The sequence below is a fragment of the Melanotaenia boesemani genome, chromosome 2 (genome assembly GCF_017639745.1).
Source record: "Melanotaenia boesemani isolate fMelBoe1 chromosome 2, fMelBoe1.pri, whole genome shotgun sequence".
NCBI classification, from domain to species: domain Eukaryota; kingdom Metazoa; phylum Chordata; class Actinopteri; order Atheriniformes; family Melanotaeniidae; genus Melanotaenia; species Melanotaenia boesemani.
In genome coordinates, this window is record NC_055683.1 from 26,768,761 (window position 1) to 26,793,981 (window position 25,221).

The following is a 25,221-nucleotide window of genomic DNA, read 5'->3' on the forward strand; positions in this document are numbered from 1 at the left end:
CCAGGACACGCTGGACAGACTACATCTCTCGGCTGGCATGGGAACGCCTCGGGATCCCTTCGGATGAGCTGGTGAATGTGGCCCGGGAGAGGGAAGTCTGGGTTTCCCTGCTTAGGCAGCTGCCCCCGCGACGCAATTCCGGATAAGCGGAAGAAAATGGATGGATGGATGGATGGTAGAGAAGCACAAACTATGGCTCTACATCACGAAAAACAGAATCTGGTTAAACCCTATTGAGTACGTTATGACCCATTTTTTACCTACAAAATCCTGTTTTTATAGAAAAAAATATATAACAGTATAGGTGGGTTTTGTCACAATTAAGTATTGCTGTGTTGTTTATAGCTCAAAAAACCCATTTTAGAGTGCACTACCCCAGAGACTGAGAAAGCCAGATAGCATAAGTGTCATGAATGGCGGACGTCGGGGAAGGTGAGGACCCAAATGCAGGCAGTCAAGGCAGGAGGCAGAATTGGTGCAGGTGACAAGGTTTATTTCCCAAAACTCAAGACAGGGAACCACACATGACAGGAATAACTCCAGTGAACAAAAACCACACATGACCAAATGAGGATCTGACAATGAGTGACTGAAAACCAGGAGTACTTATACACAGAGGGAGTAACAAGACACAGGTGAAGTGGATGACTAATCAGGCCAGGTGATCTAATGAGGCAGAACAGAAATCACAGGAACACAAGAGGGAAAACCAAACATGACAAAACTGAAACCTAAAGCATGAACATAACAAGAACTATAAACCAAGAACAAGACCGAACTAAACATGACAAAAACCAAAATCCTAAACCATGATCAAAACACCCACCAAAACCCAGAAACCGTGACAATAAGTCCAGTTGCAATACAATACAGTATTGTAATTAAGAAATAATACAGAATATAAAAAGGGCCAGAAGCTATTAAGCTTTCCCACCTTTGAGACATACAGGCCCACCTTGGTTGTCTTTGGATGGTAATTGACTTTTTTGGCAACAGCATCCCCATCATAGTGAGGAGAAAAAGGATGATGAGGAAGATTTGTCTGTGCACAGCAGGGATAGCCACACGGTTTTAAGCACTGCATATATATGTATATATAAATATATATATGTATATATATATATATATATATATATATATATATATATATATACGTCCTACCGCTCAGTTTCTCTCTCTGGCCTGTGGCTGTTCCTCTCAGTACCAAACCGACATATCACTTAAATGCAAGGACAGTAAGTCCATATTAACAAAGAAAGTCTGCTTTTGCGAGTGCTTTAACTGATTAATTACAGCTGTGGATGAAAAGGCGTTGTAATCAGAAATGATATTTAGGCATTTTGCTGCTTTACTTTTTAGGCTTCATGTGTTTGCCTTTTGCCTGTTTATTTTCAGTATGTAAAGTCCAGGTAGTTCATGATTTATGTGTTGATTAATAAAATTTCATTTCCTCTGTGTTCATGACTTTGAACATTAATGATTACAGTACATTTCTTTTTAAAAAAAATGCAGAATCTACATGAAAGTGGTCTGATTTATTTTAAGAGTTATATCATCCAAATTACTGGCCAATTAGTACCTTACTAGTACCATCTAATCAGTTTCTGCCATGCAATCACTTTATGGCACAATATTGGTCAAAAATACAAATGTTGGTGCAACTCTGTGGCTGGCTCCCAAAAACAAACTCCATCCATTTCTGTCTAGCTGATGATTCCTTCTGGAGTTTGAAAAAAAATGTAGCTTTCTGTCACAGATGAAGAAGCATTTCTTGTGTTACATGTTGACACTGAAAATATTGCGGTGTCCACAGTAGTGTCTTCTGCCTTAGCAGTGAAGGTGGGTGTGTCTTTCTTCTTCGTGAACGTGCACAATCTTGAAAAGCTGAATAACTGAGTAAACATTTACACACTCCTGTGCCAGGTGTACATGTTACACCACAGAGAACCGGGATGACACAGGTTCAATAAGTGTGTGTGTATGTTTATGTATGTCCACTTCCAAGAAGTAATTATCCATATTTTCCAAAGTAAAACATTTTCTGCAGGTGAATTTAAACTTTTGAAAATAGTAGATATTATTAACAAATTCAATAAAACAGTTTCATATTTCATTTTATGAATCCAACAGTAAGTTGTATATTGTTCATTAATAAGATTCCATCAGTATTTTACTTTGGGGAAATCCAGATTCCAGGTACTTGGATGTGACGCATTCTGGTCCGTCTTCCAAGAAGTACATTTGTTGGAATCTTGCAGAATTTGACCTACTAATTCAAGACATCTAAAAAGACAATATGCAACGAATCTTCCTTAAAAACATGATCACAGTCCACATGGTGGACACATTCTCTCACAGCCCCCACATTAGGATTATGGGGAAGACTGGGAAAATCCTGGATGTTTTCCATCTGTTCTGCTGTTTCAATATTAGGACAGGCCTCGATGACAACATTTGGTGTTTTTTTTGGAAGCGTAATCTGTCACTTATGTTGCTGATTTAAGACATCTGGAAATGCAATATGCAACACATTTTTCTTAAAACATGGGAAAACAATTTGACATGAGCATACAGAACTGATACACATTAATTCACCATATTTACATAATTTCTATGGTGATGGGGACCTATACTTAATGACTATTATTCTGATATGTGTGTGCTGAAATGCTTGTTTAGCATATCATATTATGATACAACAGTCAGAGTAATTAAACTATGAACTTGACTAAACGATCTGATGTTGCACTTTTAATTTAATTTCTATTATGTCTGTGAATTAAATGGATTGCATTAAAATCCAATTTGTAGTTTACTAGTACATCATACTATGTGTGTATTCAAAGGCAATATACACGCCCTAATCTAAAATGAGGTTGAGAGTGTTTTATTTTTTTTTTAATAGCTCTAAATGAAAAGCCCTCAGCAGTGATTATTTCATGCAACAAGAGCTGACTGCACAGATTAATTCTTAGTAACTGGCTAAAAAGTGGGGGAAACGTACAAAAATAATTACTTTATGAATCCCAGTTCAAAAGTAAGGGAAAGCATACTGGATTCATTATAAAACATGTTTTTCTAATGTTGGTTTTCATGCACAAGTAAATCTTTTACAGGTCATCTGCTTGAGCAGGGCAATGTTGTTTATAGCTCATGAACTTTAACAGTAAGCAATGTGCGCTCGTGATGGTCACAAGTTTGGAAGCAAAGGTCACACCATTTTCCCTCTGCCTCGTCACAAACAGTCAAGATGCTGAAAACTCAAGACGTGATCCTGCTCTGCTGTCTTGTTGGGACAACAAATGCCCTTTACAAACAGTGGATACCTGATACCAACTATGAGAATAAGACTAATTGGGACAAAGGAGATGTTCCATGTGGCAGTGACATAGCTCAGTTTCCATCTCAAAGAAAACTGTCTGTGTTTGTGGAGACCACGCATGCTGTGCAGGAGATGAGACTGCCAGTCGACGGAGAGCTCATACTGAATTCAGGGGCCGGCTTTTACGCTGTGAGTGGACAAGACCCTGGTTGTGGCGCAGGTGTAACTACCCACTTCAAAGACTCAGAGTCTCTTCAGTGGTTTAATCCAGCTCTGTGGCAGGCAGCTGGAACCCTAGATGACCTGCAAAATGGAAACTTCCTGTTTTCAGTCCATGAGGAGAGTGTTCCCTGTCAATATGATGATGTTGTTTTCAAAGACCTGTCTTCCTTCCGTGTGGACACCAGCTCCAGCCAGTCTAGTATCCCAGCTAAATCTGTCTCTGTGCTTGGGAAGGTGTTTGAAAGTCAATCTGAGTTTTCTCAATATCTCAGCTCACACTCAGGCCAACTGCAGTTTCATGGGTCCTCGGCTGTCACCGTTGGAAACCCAGTCTGTAGTAGTCCTTCTGGCTGTGACTGTGGGAACTCTGTAAACAATGAGCGGATCTGTAGCACAGTAACATGTGCCTCTTTGAGCTGTAAGAAGCCTCTCCAACCTGTAGGACACTGCTGTGAAGTGTGTGGTGCCATTGTTACCATCCATTATGCTGCCAATTTTAACCTGCAGAATTACAGGGAACGAATCCGTCACCTTTTTCTTATCCTGCCACAGTACCAGTCCATTCAGCTGGGCATGTCTAAAGTTTTTCATTCACAGCGGTTAATGGGGATTATCCCAACTGGTGCAATTTCTGTGATACAGGTTGTTATTCTGGATGGCGAGAGGGGGAAACTGTCAGAAGCTCTGGCCCAGGACATAACAAAGGATGCTCGTTCTCATGGCTCTAAACTGGGAATCACAGAGACTGAATTTCAAGCTTCCTCGGGTAACAGCAGCAAACAATCTGGAGGAAATGCAGGGGTTGTGGTTGGAGTTGTGTTTGGAGTTTTAATTTTGATAACGTTCATTGCTACCTTAGCTGTTTTGATTCGTAAGGGTGTTGTTCAAATGCCTGCCATGCCTTCAATGCCATCCATGCCATCTCTTCGCCACTTGCAGAAAAACGCTGATGTTGGAGACCTCGGTGGGCCTCTCGACCAGGGATTTGATAACCCTATGTTTGATAAACCTGAAATGATGACTAATAATCCTGGTCTATATGGAACTGAACATAATTCAATCTCTATGACTCAGACAGGAGTGCACTTTATAAATCCACTTTATGATGAAAATGAAACAGATTTTACAGTGTAAAGCTGATCCTCACATGTATTACTGATTTGTTCATTTTTCTTTTGAATTAACACAATGATTTAACAGTTCATGAATAACATGTTCTTAGCAGTGAGTAAAGCAAAGACTGTAAAATGTTGACAGATAGCAAAGCCTGAGTAAACATTTACACACTCCTGTGCCTGGTATACATGTGAGAACCGGCATAACACAGGTTCAATAAGTGTGTGTGTATGTTTATGTAAGTCCGCTTCCAAGAAGTAGTTATTCATATTTTCCAAAGTAAAACATTTTCTGCAGGTGACTTTAAACTTTTGGAAATAGTAGATATTATTAACAAATTCAATAAAACAGTTTCATATTTCATTTTATGAATCCAACAGTAAGTTGTATATTGTTCATTAATAAGATTCCATCAGTATTTTACTTTGGGGAAATCCAGATTCCAGGTACTTGGATGTGACGCATTCTGGTCCATCTTCCAAGAAGTACATTTGTTGGAATCTTGCAGAATTTGACCTACTAATTCAAGACATCCAAAAAAACAATGTGCAAAAAATCTTCCTTAAAAACATGATCACAGTCCACATGGTGGACACATTCTCTCACAGCCCCCACATTAGGATTATGGGGAAGACTGGGAAAATCCTGGATGTTTTCCATCTGTTCTGCTGTTTCAATATTAGGACAGGCCTCGATGACAACATTTGGTGTTTTTTTGGAAGCGTAATCTGTCACTCATGTTGTTATTTTTTTAGAACTTGATTTGGAATTTGAAATAGAGTTGGACCTGCTGATTTAAGACATCTGGAAATGCAATATGCAACATATTTTTCTTAAAACATGGGAAAACAATTTAACATGAGCATACAGAACTGATACACATTGATTCACCATATTTACATAATTTTTATGGTGATGGGGACCATGAACAGCATGTTCTTACAGATTTAGCAGTGAGCAATGTAAAGACTGTAAAATGTTGACAGATAGCAAAGCCTTAAATGACTAAATAAACTGGCAAGACAAACAACTGTCTCCCTCATTCCTATCACATTTAAAAGCAGTAAATATGCTAAACCAGCTGTAAATTTCTGACATACCCTCTTCTCAGGGTTCTTATGTATATGTTGTACAGCTATCACTAGATGTTAGTAAATTTAATTTATCACATGTATGTGGAATAATATACCTCTTGTACAGTATTTATCTTGTTATGTAACCTCAAATATGTGTAATGCAGCACTTTTACAAGCTCAAAGTGAAGGCAGCTGGTAATTTGTTAGCTAATACATCATTTTGCATAACAAGAAACTATATTGCCTTTTTTTGACAGCCAGACTGTGACATACAGGGGTCCTATAAACCGAGTGTGTGTGAAGCAGCATCATAAGACCTGTCACATTATAGAAAGACACAGTGCCGTGATGAATGTCAAGATACAAGGCGATCCTGGTAATATCGGTGACTTCCAGTGCTGTCTCCACACCAGCATGCCAGGTAGAGAAACCATGGCTGTTTCTTCCCACACACCATGAAAAATCATTCCAGCTAATGCAGCTGCTGCTAAGTAAAGGCTCTCTGAAGTCATGGCCTGATGACAGTATGCAAACTGGCTGGGGTGGTCTGGATAGCTGTGCTGCCAGAGGCTGGTGTTGGTCCTCATGTCCTCTTGTCCTTCGTTATTTGCAAGAAATGATGAGTGGTGTTGGGGTCAAAGGTTAAACTCCTTACAACAGTGAAATGCAGTTTAATATGAAACTGTCTGATTTATAAGTCACAACGAAAAAAAAAAGCCATCAGAATATAACATATATAAAAGGGCTTGGGTCTGGAGAACCTGGGTTCAAGTCCCTGGGCTGGCAACTGAAGTAAACCACTGTGGGCCCTTGAGCAAGGCCCTTAACCCCCAGCTGCTCCCTGGGTGCTGGAATCTGGCCTGGCAGCCCACTGCTCCTAGAAAGTAGGAGAGGTTAAATGCAGACAAAAAATTTCCCAGCTGAGATTGATAGAGTAAAAAAAAAATAATAATAAATGTGACATGCCTAGATATGCCTAATTTACCAAATGGGATGAAGTTGTACTTCATTGGAGAGATTTGGTGAAGCTTGGAAGGCACTGTGATATTGTTGATGTTGCACTCTTAAAGCAGACAGCACTACGCCTCTGTGTCTGCAGATTATTTCTCCCAGTGGAAGCGGTGCATATAGCCTTTATAATTTTCATTTTATATTTCATTTCACAGGCATAGTCACTTGTACATGTTAACTAGAAGCAGCACACACACTATGGCAACTCAAACAGACTCACGCACCGTCTCACTGCGCGCAGGCAGGCGACGTGCCGAGTTGCTCATACCTGTCCCACATTTCTATACAACAATAAACCAGAGCAGAACAATTAATCATTGACAAAAAAATAACCGAAACATTTCTGCTTGATGGGAATATTTTCCATAAAATGTATTTTGGTCCAATATAGGTTGCAACAACATACGGTACAGGTCACTTTGATTTATGTTCCTACAATAAAATTCATGTCATAATGTAATACATTTCACATTTTTACAATAAAACTATCAGGTTATAGTGTGATAAAGTCCCGGTTTTCTTTTTTTTTTTATTTAGGGTGACAGCTTCACACTTCTGTACTCAAGGTAAAAAATAAATAAATAAATAAACAAGAAACATTATCAATCAATCAAAACTTTATTTATAAAGCGCCTTTCGTACAAGATTGTGGCTCAAAGCGCCTTACATTTAAAAACATTCCCGTCCAATCACCCTCACCCCCCACCCCCCATACACGCACAAACACTCCTTCAAATTCAAAGTACATGATGCCAGGTGCAGATGGACAAATGAGGAAACCTCATCAGAAGGGGATCCATCTGCACCAAGGGTGCCCTGCCACATTTATACAATACACTGTACACTCCAACTCCAACTCTTTTACGCTACTCAAATTTGTGTTAAACTTTGTTAAACGTTTTTTAAACTATTGTTCTTCAAGTTTAAACTTATATTTATTCAGTATTTTTACTTGTACCTTCTCTTAATTTGGTTTATGTTTTTACTTTCCTTTAATTGATCTGTTAAGCTGTTTCATAATTTTACCCGACACTAAAACACACATACTTGTTGTTTTGAAACACTACATTTTTTAATTCAGCTTCCCTCTTAAATCATAACTCCCTTCTCTTGCTGAAGCCAAATTCTCAATATTATTTGGAAGCAAATTATTTCTGGCTCTGAATATTGTTTGTGCTGTTTTAAACTGAATCAAATCTGGACAGTTTAGAGCTGGTATTTTTAAAAAGAGTTCATTTGTATGATCTCTCTTTTGTATGTATTTCCCCACACCTCTGTAAATGTATGGTAAAATTAATGTACAATACAAGGTATACAGAGCTTTCAGGTTTAGCATGTGCCTTGTTTTTCCTAAGACAGCAATGCTCCGTGCCAACTTCCCCCGAACATAATTAATGTGTGTTTTCCAACAGATTTTGTAGTCTAAGATCAGACTGAGAAACTTAATTTCATTAACTTGTTCTATATTTACATTATCAATGATTAGTTTTACTTCAGCATTTCTCTTGTGATTTCCAAACAGCATAAAACTTGTTTTATTCAAATTTAATGACAATTTATTGATATCAAACCACGTTTTCAGTCTGTGTAGTTCCTTTGTGCCCAAATCCAAAGCTGCTGCAGTTCCACACCTGAACAAAAATATTAGTGTCATCTGCAAATAACACAAACCTGAATATGTTTGTTACTTTGCAAATATCATTAATATACATAATACATTTTTTTTAGACCATTAAACTAACCATTGAGGTACCCCACATGTAATATTCTTCAGTCTAGACTTCTACTGATTTATTTGTACAAGCTGTTGCCTGTTAGGTAAATAGCTCTTTGACGTGTTCAGAACAATACCTCCAAAGACAGACTTCTCCATTCTAAAGAAATATGTCATGACTGATGATTCTGGCTTTGTTCCTTAGTTTACTTGAATATTTCATGTTTGGGTCTTGTTTGTTTTTTGTGTTTTGGTATTTAAGCTCTTGTTAAGTTATCAGTTTTCTTGGTTTCCTGTATTTAGGCTCATGTTCTGTGTTTTTTGGTTTCCGCTCATAGTTCACCTAGTCTGATTTGTTCATTCACCTCACCTGTATCACGTTAATTCCTTCATGTATTTAAGCCATTGTTTTCAGTTCCTCCCTTGCCAGTTCATTGTTTGTGTTTCCTAGTTTCTGTTAGTTTTTCCATGCCATGTCCGTGTTTTGTGTTATGTAGTTTAAGTTTACCTTTATTAAACTTTATACAGACACTGATCTGTCTCCTGCCTCTTAAGCCTGCATATGGGTCCACGTTTTTCCTGACAATGATTGACTGTGTCAAACGCTTTCTTCAGCTCAAGAAATGTTCCAAGAGCATATCTCTTTGTATCAATACAAATATCAGACTCCTCAAAGTCATAATGATTTCAGGGTTATGGATTTGTAAGATAGATTCTTATTATTTGAGCATTAACATACTGAGATAAATATTAATTAATTTTGGACTAAAGTGGACCAGCAAACATTCAGAGATGATATTCCTTCATCACAGTATAGGAAGAAGGCTACCAGACAATGTTTTCTCTGTATAAAATTCAATATTTAAGGTAAAATATATTAAATTAGCTCACTGTTTTTGCACATTATGCAATTCTTTTCTTTGTAAGAAGAGAAAATCAAGTCACACATCTCTTGTGTAATATCAGCCACTGCTTTTATGTACTGTATGAGTGTAGGTGATTCACAGTGGGCGCACTTATGTCTGCTACTCCTTTCGTCCACTTTGCATAGTCCTGGGTAATGGCAGAACAAACAAATGTCCTAAATCTTCAGACATAAACAAACAAATGTAATATCTTTCAGGTTAATGGTGTGATTAATTACCTCTGAAAGAATATTTAATTTATTTCCCTGATCCAAAACTAGTCTGTGTTAAATAACTGGAAAGCCTCGTGCACTGCCAACACACCTGCATTCAAAATAAGCTCTTAAAAAACATCCTGTACTAATCCCATGTATGAAACGTTTTACCCAAGAAATCCACTGAACTGTGCAATTTTCTCTACTTACATACAATAATGTCAATCAAAGAAACCCCATGATGTAAGTAATTTTGTCTTTCCCCATAGTGTAGAGATTCTGTCATCTTAACTTTTTATATTTTATTTCTCACTTGATGAAAACCTAAAGAATCATAATTCTTAAACTACCAAACAAATCTTCTATAGCATAAATTTAATATAATATTAGCTGCCTATTGCTCACCTTCCAGCACCTCCTCACCACAGCCTGGTGATCTTCTGTTTAATGAAAACACAAACATCTTGCAGTGAAGACGGAGGAAAGTGAAAACATGTTCAGTTAACCATGAGAAATTGCATCATAGCTCACAAGATTACCTTGATTAGTTCATTAATGGTCTGCAGTTTTTTTTTAATACTTTCTCAAAGGCTGAGGCATCTTTTCTGCAGCTCAGTCCACAAATGATTGCAAACAAACAGAAACACATGCAACATTTCTTCTTCAGATAAGTACATGATACATATTAGATACCATTATAAAACTAATAAAACTAAATATCAGTTAAGTGCAGTATCTGTTTTTTTGTTGAGCTTAACCCAGACTCTATATATTTCATTTAATTAATAAACTGTTGTACATATTTCTTTCTTCTTTTTTTCTGTTTTTGAGACCTCAGTCTGTGTGCATACTTCCCCTAAGTAGTGTATCCATCATGGTCCTGACTTTCACAGTGCATACACACACAGCAGACATTGTTGAAGCAGAAGCTTTTCAGAGGAAGCCGATGAACCTCACATGTCTGAGAATCATTAATTTGAAGTTTGACTTTTTTCTAGATAACGGTCTGAAAAGGTCCTTGCAGTAGGAGACCAGACATGTCAGACAGGATTTAAGGGCTTTGCTGGGGCTATCCATGTTGAAGTCACACATTACATCTTGAGGCAGCACTGTGACAATCCACTGTGATGGATGCCAAAGTTGTAGGACTCTCTGGTCCCTGCTTCATGCTGACATTGTGCCGACACTCCCTCAGGTTGTCCTTAGTGCTACTGCTGAGAGTCGCCATGTTTGAGCACTTCACTTGTCACCTTAAATTTAAACTTTATTAACATTGTTTTATAATTTACAATGCGTTCTTTGTACCTACAGCTTTCTAAACAGACTCCGACAGTGCATAACAAAAGAATTAAGAACTACACCTAAAGTTTTATGGGTCTAGCCAACTAAAATGTTTTTCATTTTCACCCCTTCCCATAGCATTGCTCCTCTTGTTCCTCTGTGTCCAGCTGCACTTAGTTTTGAAACATTGCAGACTGAAGAAATATGAAGAGGAAAGCATCCTCTCAGGAAGGACTCTATCATTGATTCAGAATCTTTAAACATATGGATCATGGTTTAGCTAATACCTTTTTTATTTTTATTGTGTTGAGTTTTTTCCACCGGGATCTTTTGGCACTGCTAAGAGCCCCATTATGGGAGAGTTTTGTTGTTTTCTTTTGATGACAGTGTTACATCAGAGGCAAAGAGCTTCTACTGAGCAGCTTCTTGGATTCATGTCATGCAGCGCAGAGGAATAATGATGTTTGCTTTTTGTGAGCAAGCAGCAACTGTGTATCATTGCATAACTGACTGGAGAGGCCCACCCTGCCCTGTGTCTGTCTGTCTCCCTCAAACAAAAGTAAAAAAAATATTAAAAAGCTGTCACTGTAAACAGGCAGCAACATGGACAGGATGTTCTTTGACTTGTAAAGCTGTACTGTAAAGTACTAATGTATTAAAATATTCTCTTTTTATTTGAAAATGTTGTATTAATATTTTATGTTTTAATAAATAAATAATCTCTATACCCCCCCACTCTTTACACCTCAACACACCCAACTGCGTCATACTCTCACATACATCAGTTACATATCACAGATTTCTAGCATTCTCATATGAGGACTTCACATATTCTGTTCTTTACACCATTATACTAAATTCTGTGTGACTGGAACCTGTAAAACAGTTTGGTGGAGTCAGAAGAGTTTTTTTTTTGTGAGTATCATTTAAAATTGTATTTTTACTCTACACCATTTATATATATATATATATATATATATATATATATATATATATATATATATACTTTCTAAAGCAAATTTTTAAGACCTTTAAAAAAAAGTCTCATTTGAATGAACCACCCTTTTCTAGTCTGTCCACTGCCTGCTCCCCCCCCATATCAAAAATGAATGAAGCATTAATAAACACATTTTCCCAGCACAATCAGATCCATCTCAACAGTTACAGCTACCAGTGAAAAAGAGTTTTCTGAGTATTTATCAATATATAAAAACATTTTGTATTTGATTATTTCATTATATTTCATTCCACATTATGGTACACAACATAGTTTTCTTTGTTTGTTAACTGTTTGTTATAATCCAAAAGGTCTCACGTTGATTATTATGGGACTTTGCACATGAAAAAGAGAGAGAGAAATGGCTTTTATTTCTTAAGTTATTAATGTAAACTTATTTTAATGCTGACAAGCCCCAAAATACCAAGAAATACGTCAGAGGCCCTTACTGTTCATAAAAAATAACAATGAATGTGTTTTGTGACAGCACATTTTGCATGATACTCTTGTGCTATAAAATGTCACCCTTATTTGCAGGTCAAATACAGCAGTAGCAGTAAAGAAGGTGCAATACTGGGGAAAAAAGATTAAAAACACACAACGTGACTAATGGAAAGCCTTGGAAAGACTACCTTTATTTCCAGTAAATCTAGCTTCTGGGCAGCTGTAAATTATTAGAAAAAGAAAGGTACAGATTGCTGGAAGACTGACATGAGTGGCATACAAAGGCTAATAAGTACCTTAGTGTGATCTTAATGTGTTGTTAGGTTGTGTAATAAAAACAAACAAAAAAAAAACTGCAACAGAAAATACTGTCTATTCACATAGTATAAAACATTACAGTAAATTAGAGCAATTTCATTGTACAATTGGCTTTTCATTACTTGTGAGCCACATTTAGATGGGCATGGCTTCTTGTAAGTAAACATACACAGTAATGAAACATAATTAAATACAACTCTTGATCATATTGCTCCTAATAACAAAGTCAGTGTAAAGGTATAAAGATCACATTTAAGCAAATGCACAGGCACAAGCATTGCAGGCACATGAGATGGTAAAATTTACCCCACAGGGGAAAACATGTTCAGTAACAGGGACCCTACAATCAGCTCTTTGTAAGATAATTCAACAATGCAACACATTGCTGCACTCTGATGACTGTCTTTCAGTTTGTGAAACCATGCCGTGCAGAAGACTCCGGTCATCCATCCGACACATAAAAATCACTTCTGTGATCTCTCTGAGCAAAAAAAAACTGTAAATGAATCATTTAAGGAATTTATCTCACCCTTATATCCTTTAGCTTGACATATTCATTGTGACAATGCCTCTTCTGCTCGACTGCCACAGAGTTACGAGGAGAAGTAAATCATTAAGTCCTCTCAGCTCATTGGTGACATTCACTCACTTGGCCAACGTCCCACAACACTCCACTGACCATTAGCGCCCCGATGAGCACACAGCAGGATGGCAATGCATGACTTTGATTATCTGCAGAGTGTACAAAAGAAGAATGCATCATTTTAAACAGCTAAAACTTACCAATTTTTCACTGAAAAAAGAGGCATGGATTCAAGCATTTTAGTGTCTAATTACTTTAAAAAAAAAATAGTTTAAATTTCATAGGGCTGGAGCCTATCCCAGCAATTAGCAGGAGAGAGATAGGTTACACCCTGGACAGGCTGTCCATGTCGGTCCTGTCCATCACATGGCCGACATAAAAACAACCATTCACACTCGCAATCACTCCCAGGGAAAATTCAGAGTGACCAATTAACCTAACATACATGTCTTTGGACAGTAAGAAGAAGCCAGAGTACCTAGAGAGAACCCATGCATACAAAGGGAGATCATGCAAACTCCACACAGAAAGGCCCCTGTTCAAGCCCCTCCACAGCCGAAGCTCGAACCAGAGACCCTTGTTGCTGTGAGGCTTCTCTGCTAACCACCACATCACTGTGCAGCCAGTGGCCAGTTATTTCACGGTAATTTGGTGGCTTTCTTAGCGACTAACTCAAAATTTGATCAATCAAATATATCCTGCTATTTTTCTTACAAACATATAATAAATACTGAATAATTTGTTTAAATATTTCAATTACTGCAGTTTATTCCAGCAAAACTACCAAAGTAGTTTTTGTGACTACTCAGATGTAGCTTGCCAGTTCTCTGGTTCTCTTTGCCTGCAGGGCATTTCTGGTTAACTTACAACCAATTTCTCTAGTATTAGTGATGTTTTAAAGGACAAAACGCCAATATAGGAGGATAATAGCAGAAAAATGGCAATACATGGGTTATGCAACTGGTAGTTATATTTCTGATGTCTGCTAGTCTTTACTGTTACTAGGATTTACTGTATAATCCCACCCTTTAATTACAAGTATCAAAACACGCTACATAAAAAGCAGGAATATAATTTTTCAAGAATAAAAATGAGATATCATTAAAGAAAGGGTAGTGATTTGGTACGTCTGTCTGATATAATTTTAACAAAAGATTAATAGATCATTAATCCTGAAGCATTGGTGTGTAAGCAGTATATTAATTCTGACGGTGCAGGCCTAAGAAATTCTGTCACTGTGTATCAATGCAACAATTGTCTACCTGTGATATAATTTTCATTAAAACTGATTTTATTGGGTGTTTCTATAAGCTTAATAGAGTGCATTGCATGAGTGTAAATAGCAGTTGTGACCAACAACTTGATTATTCTCGATCATAAAAAGGCTGAAAACCACTGTATCAACTAGTTCACATACAAAAAATATAGTTTGGGATTCAAATGGAATTATTGGATCAGTCAGTGGTGGGTTGGTTTGTTGTGCAAATGTATGAATATGTGGGCAAAAAAATCGTTGCCATTGTTTTTCAAGTTTATCATTAATTACTAATTCCTAATACTATTACTACACATTATGGTATTGTCTTTGTTAACAGACTAAAACGTCACAGAGGGTCTTTGGACATTTTCATATTATTAGTCTATATTAAATGCACCTGTACTCTGTTTTGCTTTAGAACAAATAAAAAAACAATATGCACTTGTGCCGTTTCTTGTAACAGTGAGTACTAATTGAGAATCTCAGAACTCACAGTTCTGTGTCCTCGATGCAGTCAGGGTCCTCTATGGTCTCGAGCCGTCTCTTACAAGCATCTAATATCTTTTTCCTTGGTCCTAAAGGAATATGGATACTCTTTAAATCATGGTCAGAGCACAACAACAGTGCTGCTAGGTCAATCTTCTCCCTCTTGAAGATGGAATTAAACTCGCTCATGCTTTGTGTAGCAAGAAAGACCTCCAGAGGGCTTGTACCAGGCTCATCATCATCATCCAGCCCCAGTTCGATTTCTTCCCAGGGCAGCTCTTCCACATTCCTCTCCTGCAGGCTGTGTGCACTCCCAATACTGTCTTCATCCATACTTGGATATTGCTGCAGCCGACTACGTAAACGCACATTATTGCCTGACTGGGACACACTAGCTGCATCACGACCGCCAAGGTCAAACATGCCCCCACTCACATAGTTCCTCCTAAAGACCATTGTGCCGAGACCAGGTCGGTTGAACAGGGAATCATGTCCAGAGTCGGTACTGATCTCAGAGTAGTCCACATCTGGGCCGTGGAGGTCTGGCTCACTCATGGCACGTGAAATGGCATCATCATTGTCTCTTGGAAACATATCGCGAACATTGCGGCGGCCACGTTCTTTTGAGTTGATGTACGTCCCTTGTTTGACAAACATGACATCATTACCCAGCTGAAGTCCAGAAAGAGAGCGCACACTCTTTCTTCCATCTTCGTAGATTTTAAAAGTGCCATCTCCTTGCTTCCTTTTCTCCAGCTTCTTCTGGATCTTTGTTTTTCCTCGGTTTGTGGCATGGAGAGTTGCCTAAGAGGGTAGAAAAATGCAATGATCAGGAACAATCACAAATAAAATAATTCATTTTATATTGTTCATTTTCTTACTGAGACAAGTCAATCAAACCCACCAGCCCACCACTTAAGAATTATCTCAACTAGCAGGGAAACCCTCGAACAACAAATAAACTCCTAACCTGAGAATATGGCACACTGACAGTGGCTGTGTTAAAGTTGCGTAGCTTGTGGCTTATGGAGCTGCTGGTATAGCTGGAAAAGCTCATGACATCTGAAGCGGAAGCCTCAGAGGCCTCTTTATGAAACTTTCGCTCCATTCGTTTGTGGTGTTTCTTCTGCATCTTCACACACTGTTTGATTCGCCGCTCAGCATCGCCAAACGCCCGGTTTTTCAACTTGCTGACCAGCTTGGGATTGAGAGCCGTCTGCTTGGCAGCGATGGAATCCAGGTAGCGGACACAATCCATGTGATTCTTTGTGGCAGCCATGTCCAGAGGTGTGTGGTAATCATTGTCCAGGCACCATATGTTGGCTCCAAAAGACACCAGGAAGAAAAGGCAGTTGAGGTGACCATTGGCAGCTGCCAGGTGTAGAGGCGTGTTCCCCCATATGTCACACTTGTCTGGGTCTCCTCTGTGGGCCATAAGAAAAATATAAGATTTAACCTTTTGACTCAAAAACTATTTGTTGAATGAATATTTCCATTTTATTCAGTTTAGACTCTGTAACAGTTTATGGTTACATGTAAAGCCTTCTTTCCAGATTCTGTTTCCATGATTCATAAGTAAGCATGTGATTTTCTGATTATGCTTTCACCACTGACCTATTGTACGTAGGTTATTAATGGGACCTAATTCAAAATCTTAACAATCTAAGCAATGCATTGCCTTTTCAGAAGGCAACCATTTATCTTAGCATTTTAGAAACTGAGGAGGGTTTTATTTCTAAGAGCTCAAACCATCCTCAGTTTAAAACCAAAAACATGCTATTGTTAACACCAAACCCAACACGTTCCCCTTCAGTGACAGTCTACGACCTGAGGGTTACCTCTGTGTGTATTTCTCTGATGTCTCATGTCTGTAATATGACCACAGGAGTGCCAGCACCACAGCTCCACCACCTGTATCCTGTTTCAGGGGAGGCCACATAAGTTGCGCCTGGCTCAAAAAGCACTATTGTGTATTGTTGGTGATGTCACACTAAACTCCTCAAGTGAGAACAAACCATTGTACTCCTAGTTAGATGTAATGTAGGAAGGATGTGTGTGAAATATTTCTATCCAGACAAAAGCTTAAAAGCCTATGCACATCTATCATAGCTCATTTTCTTCCAATCAACTTTTTTTCATACTATTATTTATCAAGTATTTTATTTTATTTATTTATTTATTTTTTTTACAAAAGACCGTGTTCCAAAGTTTTAAAAAAAAGATCCATGACATAAAAGCTCACATTTTGGCATCTAAAGCTGGATATTGCTAAAATAATTTCTGCTCCAGTTTTCTGCTTTTTTTTTCAGATCTAGTTTAAATAAAGTATTTTTGTCAGTGTCACACACACATGCTCATTGAACTGTCTTGCATTCTGTCCTCCACTGTATCCACATCCAGACTCCTGAATATTTGATGCAATGGATGTGAAACTACGGTTGAAGTGCAAATGTATTATTGATGGACGGCACTGTTAGGTTTTCCTTTGGAATGTGGGTCAGATCAGTCTGGTCCTGCTTGGGCAGCGATTATCAAAGCCCCACTCTGATTTCTGCCCCATGCGCTCTATGTTTGAACAGGATTATGTTAAATTTTTCTGGAAAAAGGTGGAGGGGGTTTACTTTGGTTCATATAAAGGGGTGTGGCGGTTTTCAGCATAAATGATGGATTGTGAGCGGCAAACATCCCAAATTCTTAAAATAATACAGTGATCAAACAAATGAATTACAATGTCAACACAATGCTGAAATAGAACTGATGTGAAAGGACATACAGAAATTAGCTTTATCAAGATGAGATATTCATCACTTTGTGAGCTCACATTATCTAATATAATCGTTGTACAAAGTGATCATCCAAGACAGCTTTATATATCATGATTTATGTGCGTGGTAAACTGCTGAGCACAGCAGTGTCCTCCTCTGCTTGTTATCACATTATGGGCCATTTCTGTCTTCACTTCCTCTGACAGTTTGATGTTACTGCAGGTACAATGCAATATACTTGCCAAATTTAGCAGGCATGGCATCTTTCCCATGACTCCGTTAAGCAGTGTTAGACTTTTCTTCCTTATATCACCTCTCATGAGTTTGACTTGTGATAGCTAATAATATTTATTTTAGTACATGTCAGTCATGCAGTTCATGTTTGCTGTTATCAGAGGAACATGATGTTCCTTAGCAACTGAACACCACTGCAGCTTTGTTGACACTTGTTTCGTGGGAAATACTGAACTTAAAATGAAAATTCTGAGTTATTTTAGAAAAGGCAACTGGACTTCTTTATGCTCCTTGATGTCTACCAACCCATTACAAATCTGAAAGCCTTTCAGTTTAGATGGATGTAGAACCAAAGAGAAAGACATTTCACCTTCTCTTTAGCAGTTGAGGCATAAATTATTATTACAAGGAGCTGAGGGTCTTCCTTGACTCGGCAGCTGTTGCGTTTCAGGAACACTGGGATTGTCACACTGTACACAAAATGTCCTTACTTCAAATATTCTGCATTCAATAAACAAAGCAATAATGATTTCTGGAGTCCCCTTTTAGAGTTACTCAGTGAAGCAGACTCATATTAGGCCCATTTTCCTCACTGGCATACAAACCAGGTCAAACAAAAAGAGAAGAGAAATGGGCTGTTGCATGTGGATACCAAATCATATTTGCACATTTTGTATAAGAATGGCCAGCCTGTATTACCTGATGCAGCCTGGTTTAATAAACTTTAGCCATATTCTTGTTTAAAGTATTAAATTAATGGGCCTAAGTCAAACTATTAAAATTAATAAAAACATGTTTAGGTCAGGGTTATAAGTGATGTCTATAAAGTGTTTTTATAGGGTAGCAAGGATATTCAGAAATCAAGGGTATTGGGTGAAATGATCAGTTTGTGGCATTATCACAGACTTTGCTATCACAATGTTAAGAGATCCTCAATGATGCTGATTCATAAGAACAATGTATGAGTTTATTTCTGCCCTAATTCCTAGAAACATGCATGTAAATTAGTCATGAACCAAACATTGTCCCACATACAGACCTGCAAGGGTTAGTGCTGTTTTGTCTAGAGGCATGACTTTGAAACCACTGCAATGGTAATGTTTTGTGAAGTGAATGATTAAGTTTTTCTACTTGTTTATTTTATTCGATTTTGTAGGGCAAGTGATGGGAATTTGGGTTGATAAGATATGAACAGAATCAACATGTTAAGTTCAGTATTTCCCACAAAATGAGTGTCAACAGCACTGCAGTGATGTTCAGCTGCAAAGGGAGATCATGTTCCTCTGAAGCATTACCCGCATGGCTGACATGTACAATGTTAATAGCTACAATAACTCAAACTCATGCGAGGTGAATGAAGACAAGTCAAGTTATTGACAGTCAACAGTACAATTTATTCCCATTTAAATTAACTGTTAATACAAATTCATATGTATTGGTCATAAATGCAATATCAAGTAATGTATTTAAAAGCCGCGTGAATTATTATGACATTTGATGGAATTCTTTAGCCCTCTGTCCTGATCATACCCACCCCCTGGCCACAATCAGCCGCAGAGCTTCCAGGTTGCCGTGATAAGCAGCCCATAGCGTCGGTGTCATGCCATCCTCGTCCGGTGCGTTGAGATCCTTCCTGGTCGCCTCCTTCAGCAGGTCCAGGTAGCCGTCCCTGGCCGCCTTGTGGTACCTGTCATTCATGGTCCACCGCGCGTGACTCCATTCCGTTTCATCGACACCACCACCATGGCGTTGTCATGTGGGCATGTGGTGGTTAGCACACCATCAAAAGTGTCAATTTGCCTCCCTGTTCACCCGGAGCGAGACGCTACTGCACTGTGCCAAGCTGAGCGCGTCGGTGGTCTCCAGTGACGCGACAGCGCACACCGTGTGGTCCAACAGTGCTCCCGGTGGCCGAGATGATCCGGGACAAAGGACCCAAGCCCTCCATGAGAGCCACACTAGTATTCCACAAAAACGTTTAACGAATCAAAGTCATATACGTATTATTTGACCCATTTTTTATATTCTGATTGTGCTAAACCTTAGTACGGAAGCCGAGAGCTCAGTTTATTTATTTTTTAAGAATTTATTTATTTTTTAAAACTTTGTTTTCTCGACATAACTTCAAATGCGAGGTTGCGAGAGGTCTGGAGCCGTTCCTAGTCCATCACAGAACCAACACAGAGAGACATTCAAGACTGGCACTCTTGAAGGTTTCCCCAAAACTATTGTTGTAATATAATAATAATAATAATAATAAAAGAAATGTTAAGTATATATATATTAATACATTATATTGTGTTTTATTGAGTGTATTTGTGGTCTACCGGAAGCAGTGCTGGTTTCCAGTCTAACTGCTGCAGGAATCAAGGACCTGCAAAAGCTCCTTCACGCTTTAGGTGCCACAGTTTCCCATAATCCAGAATGTATGCATGTGCACAAGTGTTACATATTGATGTAGATAAGTACTGGAAGACAAGCCAGCTCTAAGCACTCCTTCACCCTTTGGATGCAGTAGCCTGGCTCTGATGGAGCTCTGCAGGACTGTCAGTGCCCGGGAGAAGTGCAGGGCGGTGGGGATGAAAGTTTAGGAGACACCTCAACTAGTGGGCCTGGGGCATAATTAGGGCTGGGTGATACTGCAAGTTTTGGTATCGATCTGATACCATGTAAATCCAGGACAAGTATCACCAATACTAATACCATTACCAATACTTTCTGCTTAAATTTTACAATCATTTAACACAGTATAAAGCATGTTGTCAAATAAAACATTTTTATCAAGAAACTGAATGAAAGAAGTAGAAAATATCAAATTTAAGTTGAAGTTTTACCAGTCATTCATTCACATAATTTCACATATATGCCATGACTTTAGTCCTACCCAGCATCATGGGGTATATTTTGATAATTGAAATTGTTATCTCGAGATAACGAGGAAATTAACTCGGCTTCTCAAAATAATGATTAAATAAAGAATGATAGTCAAGCATGGCCGCACTCAGTTTCCATACATTAGTAACTTTAAATGAAAATCATTATAGATTTGAAAAGTTTTCTTCAGCTTTTCTTCAATTGTGCAAACTCATTTATCACATGGTATTCTACTGAACAGAAATTCTAAATAAAAGGAACAAATATAAGGAAATTAGTTTGGAAAATTTCAACAAAGTATCTCATTGTGAACACTGAACTAATGAAATCTGTCGCACTCTACTGTCATAGTTTTCCTTGTTGTTATAAATGAACCTCTGTTCTTGGTTGGAAGTTTCCATTCCAGTAAGGAAGGAAAAATGAATAAATAAAAATTCATGATTACAAAAGAGTGTTATATAACTCAGATTTCAACTCCAGCCTAATGAAAAGTGAATAGTTGCATCAGAGACAAACTCACAAAAACTACTCGCCAGAAATTTCATGACAATAACAACATAAAATGACCAGGTTTGTCTTTTACAAGGAAATTTACAACTTGCCACAGGAAACTCAGGTGGAGCTAAAATATTCCCCCATTTCGCCATAAGGTTAAAGAACTAAATGTTTTCCCTTCAAGCACCAAATCAAGAATTCAGCCTGCGGCCTCGCTGCATCAGCTGCAGCAGAAAAGAATTTCTCTGAATCCACAAAGTATTCATGGATTCAGAGACAATGAAGCAAAATTAAAAATAAATGTCATATGTAGTTTTGCTTTCTTGCCAACTTTAATACTTTTGTGCATGCTAAAACAACTTTTATAGCTGACATTTAAATGTTGTATAAAGAACTTGCTGTTAATTAAAAAAAGAACTGGTTTCTTTTTAGAACATATGAGTAAAGTCTGTTCCTGGAAGCTTCTTTTGAAGTTTACAGTAATATTTTGTGCTAAACAGGCAGTGTTTGTTGATACTATGATATTGTTCAAAACAGACTGAGATTAATGACTGCCTGCACATAACAAAAGCTTTGGTTTGGGGTTTATAAAACCCGGATAAGGCAGGCCACTCTTGAAAACTCCCTCCACCAGGTAAGCAACAGTCCTAAAAACTTTTCTTCCTTTAAAGGAATGAATTTTTAAAAGAAAACGTGTTGCACCAGCATGGTGTCAGTTGCATTTGTATTCTGGGAATGGCTTAATTTTATGTGGTCTTTACCTTTACAGAGAGCCAGTAACCAGCAGTGGCTGTTAAACCTGTCATGTCTCATATTTGCTTCCTGAAACAGCTGACCAATGAGGAGATCTTAAAGACAGGAACCATGTGTTATAAATCTGACAATCCATGCGAGTGTTTGACTAGTGGCAGTCTGTGTGAGCCGTGCAAGATGACAACCAAAGGCAGCGGGATGGACGGGACACACCTCTCCAGCAATCGCAATGCTGCAGGGCAACCAAACACTCCCGAGCTGAACATTTCCTCCACTGAGGTTGTGAAGGACCAAGGCCGAAACTGGGGATGGATGCTGTCTGCGATCATCTGTCTGAACAATCTGATTCTGGGCTGTGCTCTGGTCAGTACCAGTGCTTCCAACAATGTTAAGATCAGCTCCATTAACCTGCAGGCATTCCTCATTGTCCTCCTCCTCCTCACCTCAATATGGATGATCTATTACACTAAATTCACAGCCAAGATAGAAAATGCTGTTGTCTACAAGGATCAGCATGCTGGACCCATATGGCTCAGAGGTAAGAACATAATTTACAGAACAATTCTTGGGTAGTTTAAGCATTTTATTTATTTATTTATTTATTTATTATTTTAAATGTTCTGTGTCTTTCAGGAGGACTTCTCCTATTTGGACTTCTCAGTATCATCATGGACGTTTTCAAGATCGCCAGTTATGTTGGTTACCTCCACTGTGATTCTGGTGTTAAGGTTGCATTCCCCGTGGTGCAGCTCATCTTTGTTTTGGTGCAGGTAAAATGTCAAAAGAAATTATAACTTGCTACATGTTTCATGGTCCTTATGGTTTCAAAATGCTGATGATGTTTCTTATTATCAACCTGCAGACATACTTTTTGTGGATCCATTCAAAGGACTGTGTGCAGCTCCAAAAGAACATCTCACGGTAGGTGGTTAAAGTATTTTCAATTCCTTTCTTTTGTGTCTTTTTAATTTTAGCATTATTTTTATTTAATTGTTTGCTGTCCCCAGGATGTACGAGTTGTTTATATTTTTTTGTTCTATTACTGTTGAACAAATAACTGCAAATAACAATTATTAATTATTGCAAACCAATAAGAAAGTTCATTTCTCATTGAATCTTATCAGTCATTTGGTTAATTAAATGATAGAGAACAGAACAACACAACTGCCCAGAGCGGCATGTTATGTATTTGAAACACTTGTTTCAATTGGATTTGGATCCAAGTAAAGTTTTCTCAAGTACTTTGAGAAACAACAAATTTGCTGATGCTGGATTTTTTTTTCTTTTTGATCCAGTGAACAAGTCAGTTAATAAATCTAAACTGTTAAAAGCAAGATTTTTTATTACTTGTAAATCCTTCATAAATATTACTGTTTTACTGATTTATTAGTCATGGCATCATATATGACCACTTTAATTTGACCCTTTTATTTATTTTTTAATTCTATTTTCTTCTTCTTCTTCTTTTTTTAGCTGCGGGCTGATGCTCACCCTCTCCACAAATCTAGTTCTATGGATGAGTGCAGTCACAGACGAGTCCGTTCACCTAACAACTCTACCTGACTCCACAAATCACACTAAACTCTCCGGACGAAGCTTGTACATCAGTAAAAGTTAGTGATGCAGATAGAGACATAAAAAAACCTTATAAATGATAGCAAACAAGCACAACATAACATTTTACTTTTTACTGTTTCATGTTTTAAAGGTGGTTATGGAGATCAGGCTTGTGTGTGCAGCCACACTGCATGTAGCATCTTCAAGGAGGCCTACTTCTACCTGTACCCTTTCAATTCCGAGTACAGCCTCTTTGCCTCTGCCATGGCTTACATCATGTGGAAGAATGTAGGCCGAGTAGCAGCTGAAAGCAGCCACCACCACCACATCAAATTTAGCATCAAGGAGGTCTTTATTGGTCCGACTTTGGGAGTCCTCCTTGTGATCGCAGGCCTGGCAACGTTCATCATATACGAGATTGAAATGCAAAAAAATCATTTTGATGACAAGAGAGACAAAGTATTGATGATGCACTTTACTATGAATATAGTCATAGTTACAATGATGTCTGTTTGCACCGTGGTTGGCAGTGTCATCTTCAAGCTGGACAACAGGGAACTTGTCTCAGAAAAAAATCCCACCCGCAACCTCGATGTGGGGCTCCTAGTTGGAGCCTCACTGGGGCAGTTCATCATCAGTTACTTCTCCATTGTAGCCATGGTTGCAACTGGAGCCAAAGGCTATCTGAACATGCTCAACCTGGCCTGGGCTATAATGATGGTGATCCAGCTTGGCCTGCAAAACTTTTTCATAATCGAAGGTCTGCATCGGAAGCCCTTCCAAAAGGTGGAACCAGATGCAGTGATTGCAAATCCATACGTGTTGGAGGCAAACAAATATGTGAACAGCCTGGAAAGAGCAGACATGGAAAAAAAACCCAACCTTGACACAGCAGCGAATAGTCCCAGCAGCACAGCTGAGCAGAGACACAAACTTTGGAAGCGGCGGGTTTTGAGAGAAGTGTGTATGTTTCTGCTACTGGGCAACATTATTGTGAGTACCCATGTCCCTTATTCCTTAAATTTACAGTTTGAAATTATTGAAATAACCATTGCCTCTTTTCTCTCTTTTACAGCTGTGGATCATGCCTGCATTTGGAGCTCGTCCACAGTTTGACCATGTCGCTGAAACAGAATTCTACCAATTCAACATGTGGGCTGCCATTGTGAACATCGGGCTTCCTTTTGGCATCTTTTATAGAATGCATGCAGTTGCCAGTCTGTTTGAAGTGTTTCTGAACTCATAACTCTGCAGCTTGCGTTGTGTGCAGGCAGCTGTTATAACATTACAGAAATGTTTTGTACAGAATGTGGTTTGTTTCGAGGATTTATTTCTCTATATATCTCTATATTTTATAGAGACATAAAAATTGTTTATATAAATAAAAGCATTATATTAAAAAGTCATGTCACCTAATAATTCAGTCACCAGTTTTATAAACTCCATTGCTGACAAAAGATTGTAGTCAAAAGCCCCCTCTGGTGGTGAAATAGCGCCACTGCAGGGCTAGTTCAACCGCAATGCTGGAGGACATTGCGACCAACTTGTATAGTTGAATATAAAGTTGAATAAAGTAAAATATCCAGAATATAAAG

The 25,221-nt window shown here is 38.3% G+C and overlaps 3 protein-coding genes across 4 annotated transcripts; 2 read left to right on the top strand and 1 right to left on the bottom strand.

The window, feature by feature from the left end:
* The first annotated feature begins 413 nt into the window (after positions 1-413).
* On the top strand, positions 414-4,855 carry amn (amnion associated transmembrane protein). The gene is given in 4 exon segments (XM_041966955.1): positions 414-432; positions 3,103-3,160; positions 3,162-3,225; positions 3,227-4,855. Coding segments are annotated over 4 exon segments (1,593 nt in total). The 3' UTR covers positions 4,679-4,855.
* A 7,619-nt stretch (positions 4,856-12,474) lies between these two features.
* ush1ga (Usher syndrome 1Ga (autosomal recessive)) lies at positions 12,475-19,977 on the bottom strand. Of its 2 annotated transcripts, XM_041996563.1 has the most exons (4): positions 19,482-19,977; positions 15,919-16,372; positions 14,956-15,752; positions 12,475-13,353 (listed from the first exon to the last, which is right to left on the bottom strand). In XM_041996563.1, the coding sequence occupies exons 1-4, from the start codon at positions 19,643-19,645 to the stop codon at positions 13,350-13,352; spliced, it is 1,419 nt and encodes a 472-aa protein (XP_041852497.1). In that variant the 5' UTR covers positions 19,646-19,977; the 3' UTR covers positions 12,475-13,349. The 2 variants fall into 2 exon arrangements, with proteins under 2 accessions (XP_041852497.1, XP_041852508.1); XM_041996574.1 differs by lacking the exon at positions 12,475-13,353 and having other exon boundaries at positions 14,952-15,752.
* A 1,932-nt stretch (positions 19,978-21,909) lies between these two features.
* On the top strand, positions 21,910-25,190 carry otop2 (otopetrin 2). Its single transcript, XM_041996724.1, has 7 exons — positions 21,910-21,950; positions 22,086-22,607; positions 22,703-22,839; positions 22,932-22,990; positions 23,543-23,682; positions 23,778-24,619; positions 24,702-25,190. The coding sequence occupies exons 2-7, from the start codon at positions 22,121-22,123 to the stop codon at positions 24,870-24,872; spliced, it is 1,836 nt and encodes a 611-aa protein (XP_041852658.1). The 5' UTR covers positions 21,910-21,950; positions 22,086-22,120; the 3' UTR covers positions 24,873-25,190.
* Positions 25,191-25,221: the final 31 nt, after the last annotated feature.

Excerpts from the sequence above, each read along its gene's own strand:
- otop2 (XM_041996724.1), top strand. The coding sequence starts at position 22,121 with ATGTCTCATATTTGCTTCCTGAAACAGCTGACCAATGAGGAGATCTTA. Across the intron at positions 22,840-22,931 it reads TCATCTTTGTTTTGGTGCAG|ACATACTTTTTGTGGATCCA; the intron begins GTAAAATGTCAA and ends ATCAACCTGCAG. Across the intron at positions 24,620-24,701 it reads TGCTACTGGGCAACATTATT|CTGTGGATCATGCCTGCATT; the intron begins GTGAGTACCCAT and ends TCTCTTTTACAG.
- ush1ga (XM_041996563.1), bottom strand. The coding sequence starts at position 19,645 with ATGAATGACAGGTACCACAAGGCGGCCAGGGACGGCTACCTGGACCTG. Across the intron at positions 16,373-19,481 it reads CGGCTGATTGTGGCCAGGGG|AGGAGACCCAGACAAGTGTG; the intron begins GTGGGTATGATC and ends TATGGCCCACAG. Across the intron at positions 15,753-15,918 it reads TCAGTGTGCCATATTCTCAG|GCAACTCTCCATGCCACAAA; the intron begins GTTAGGAGTTTA and ends CTACCCTCTTAG.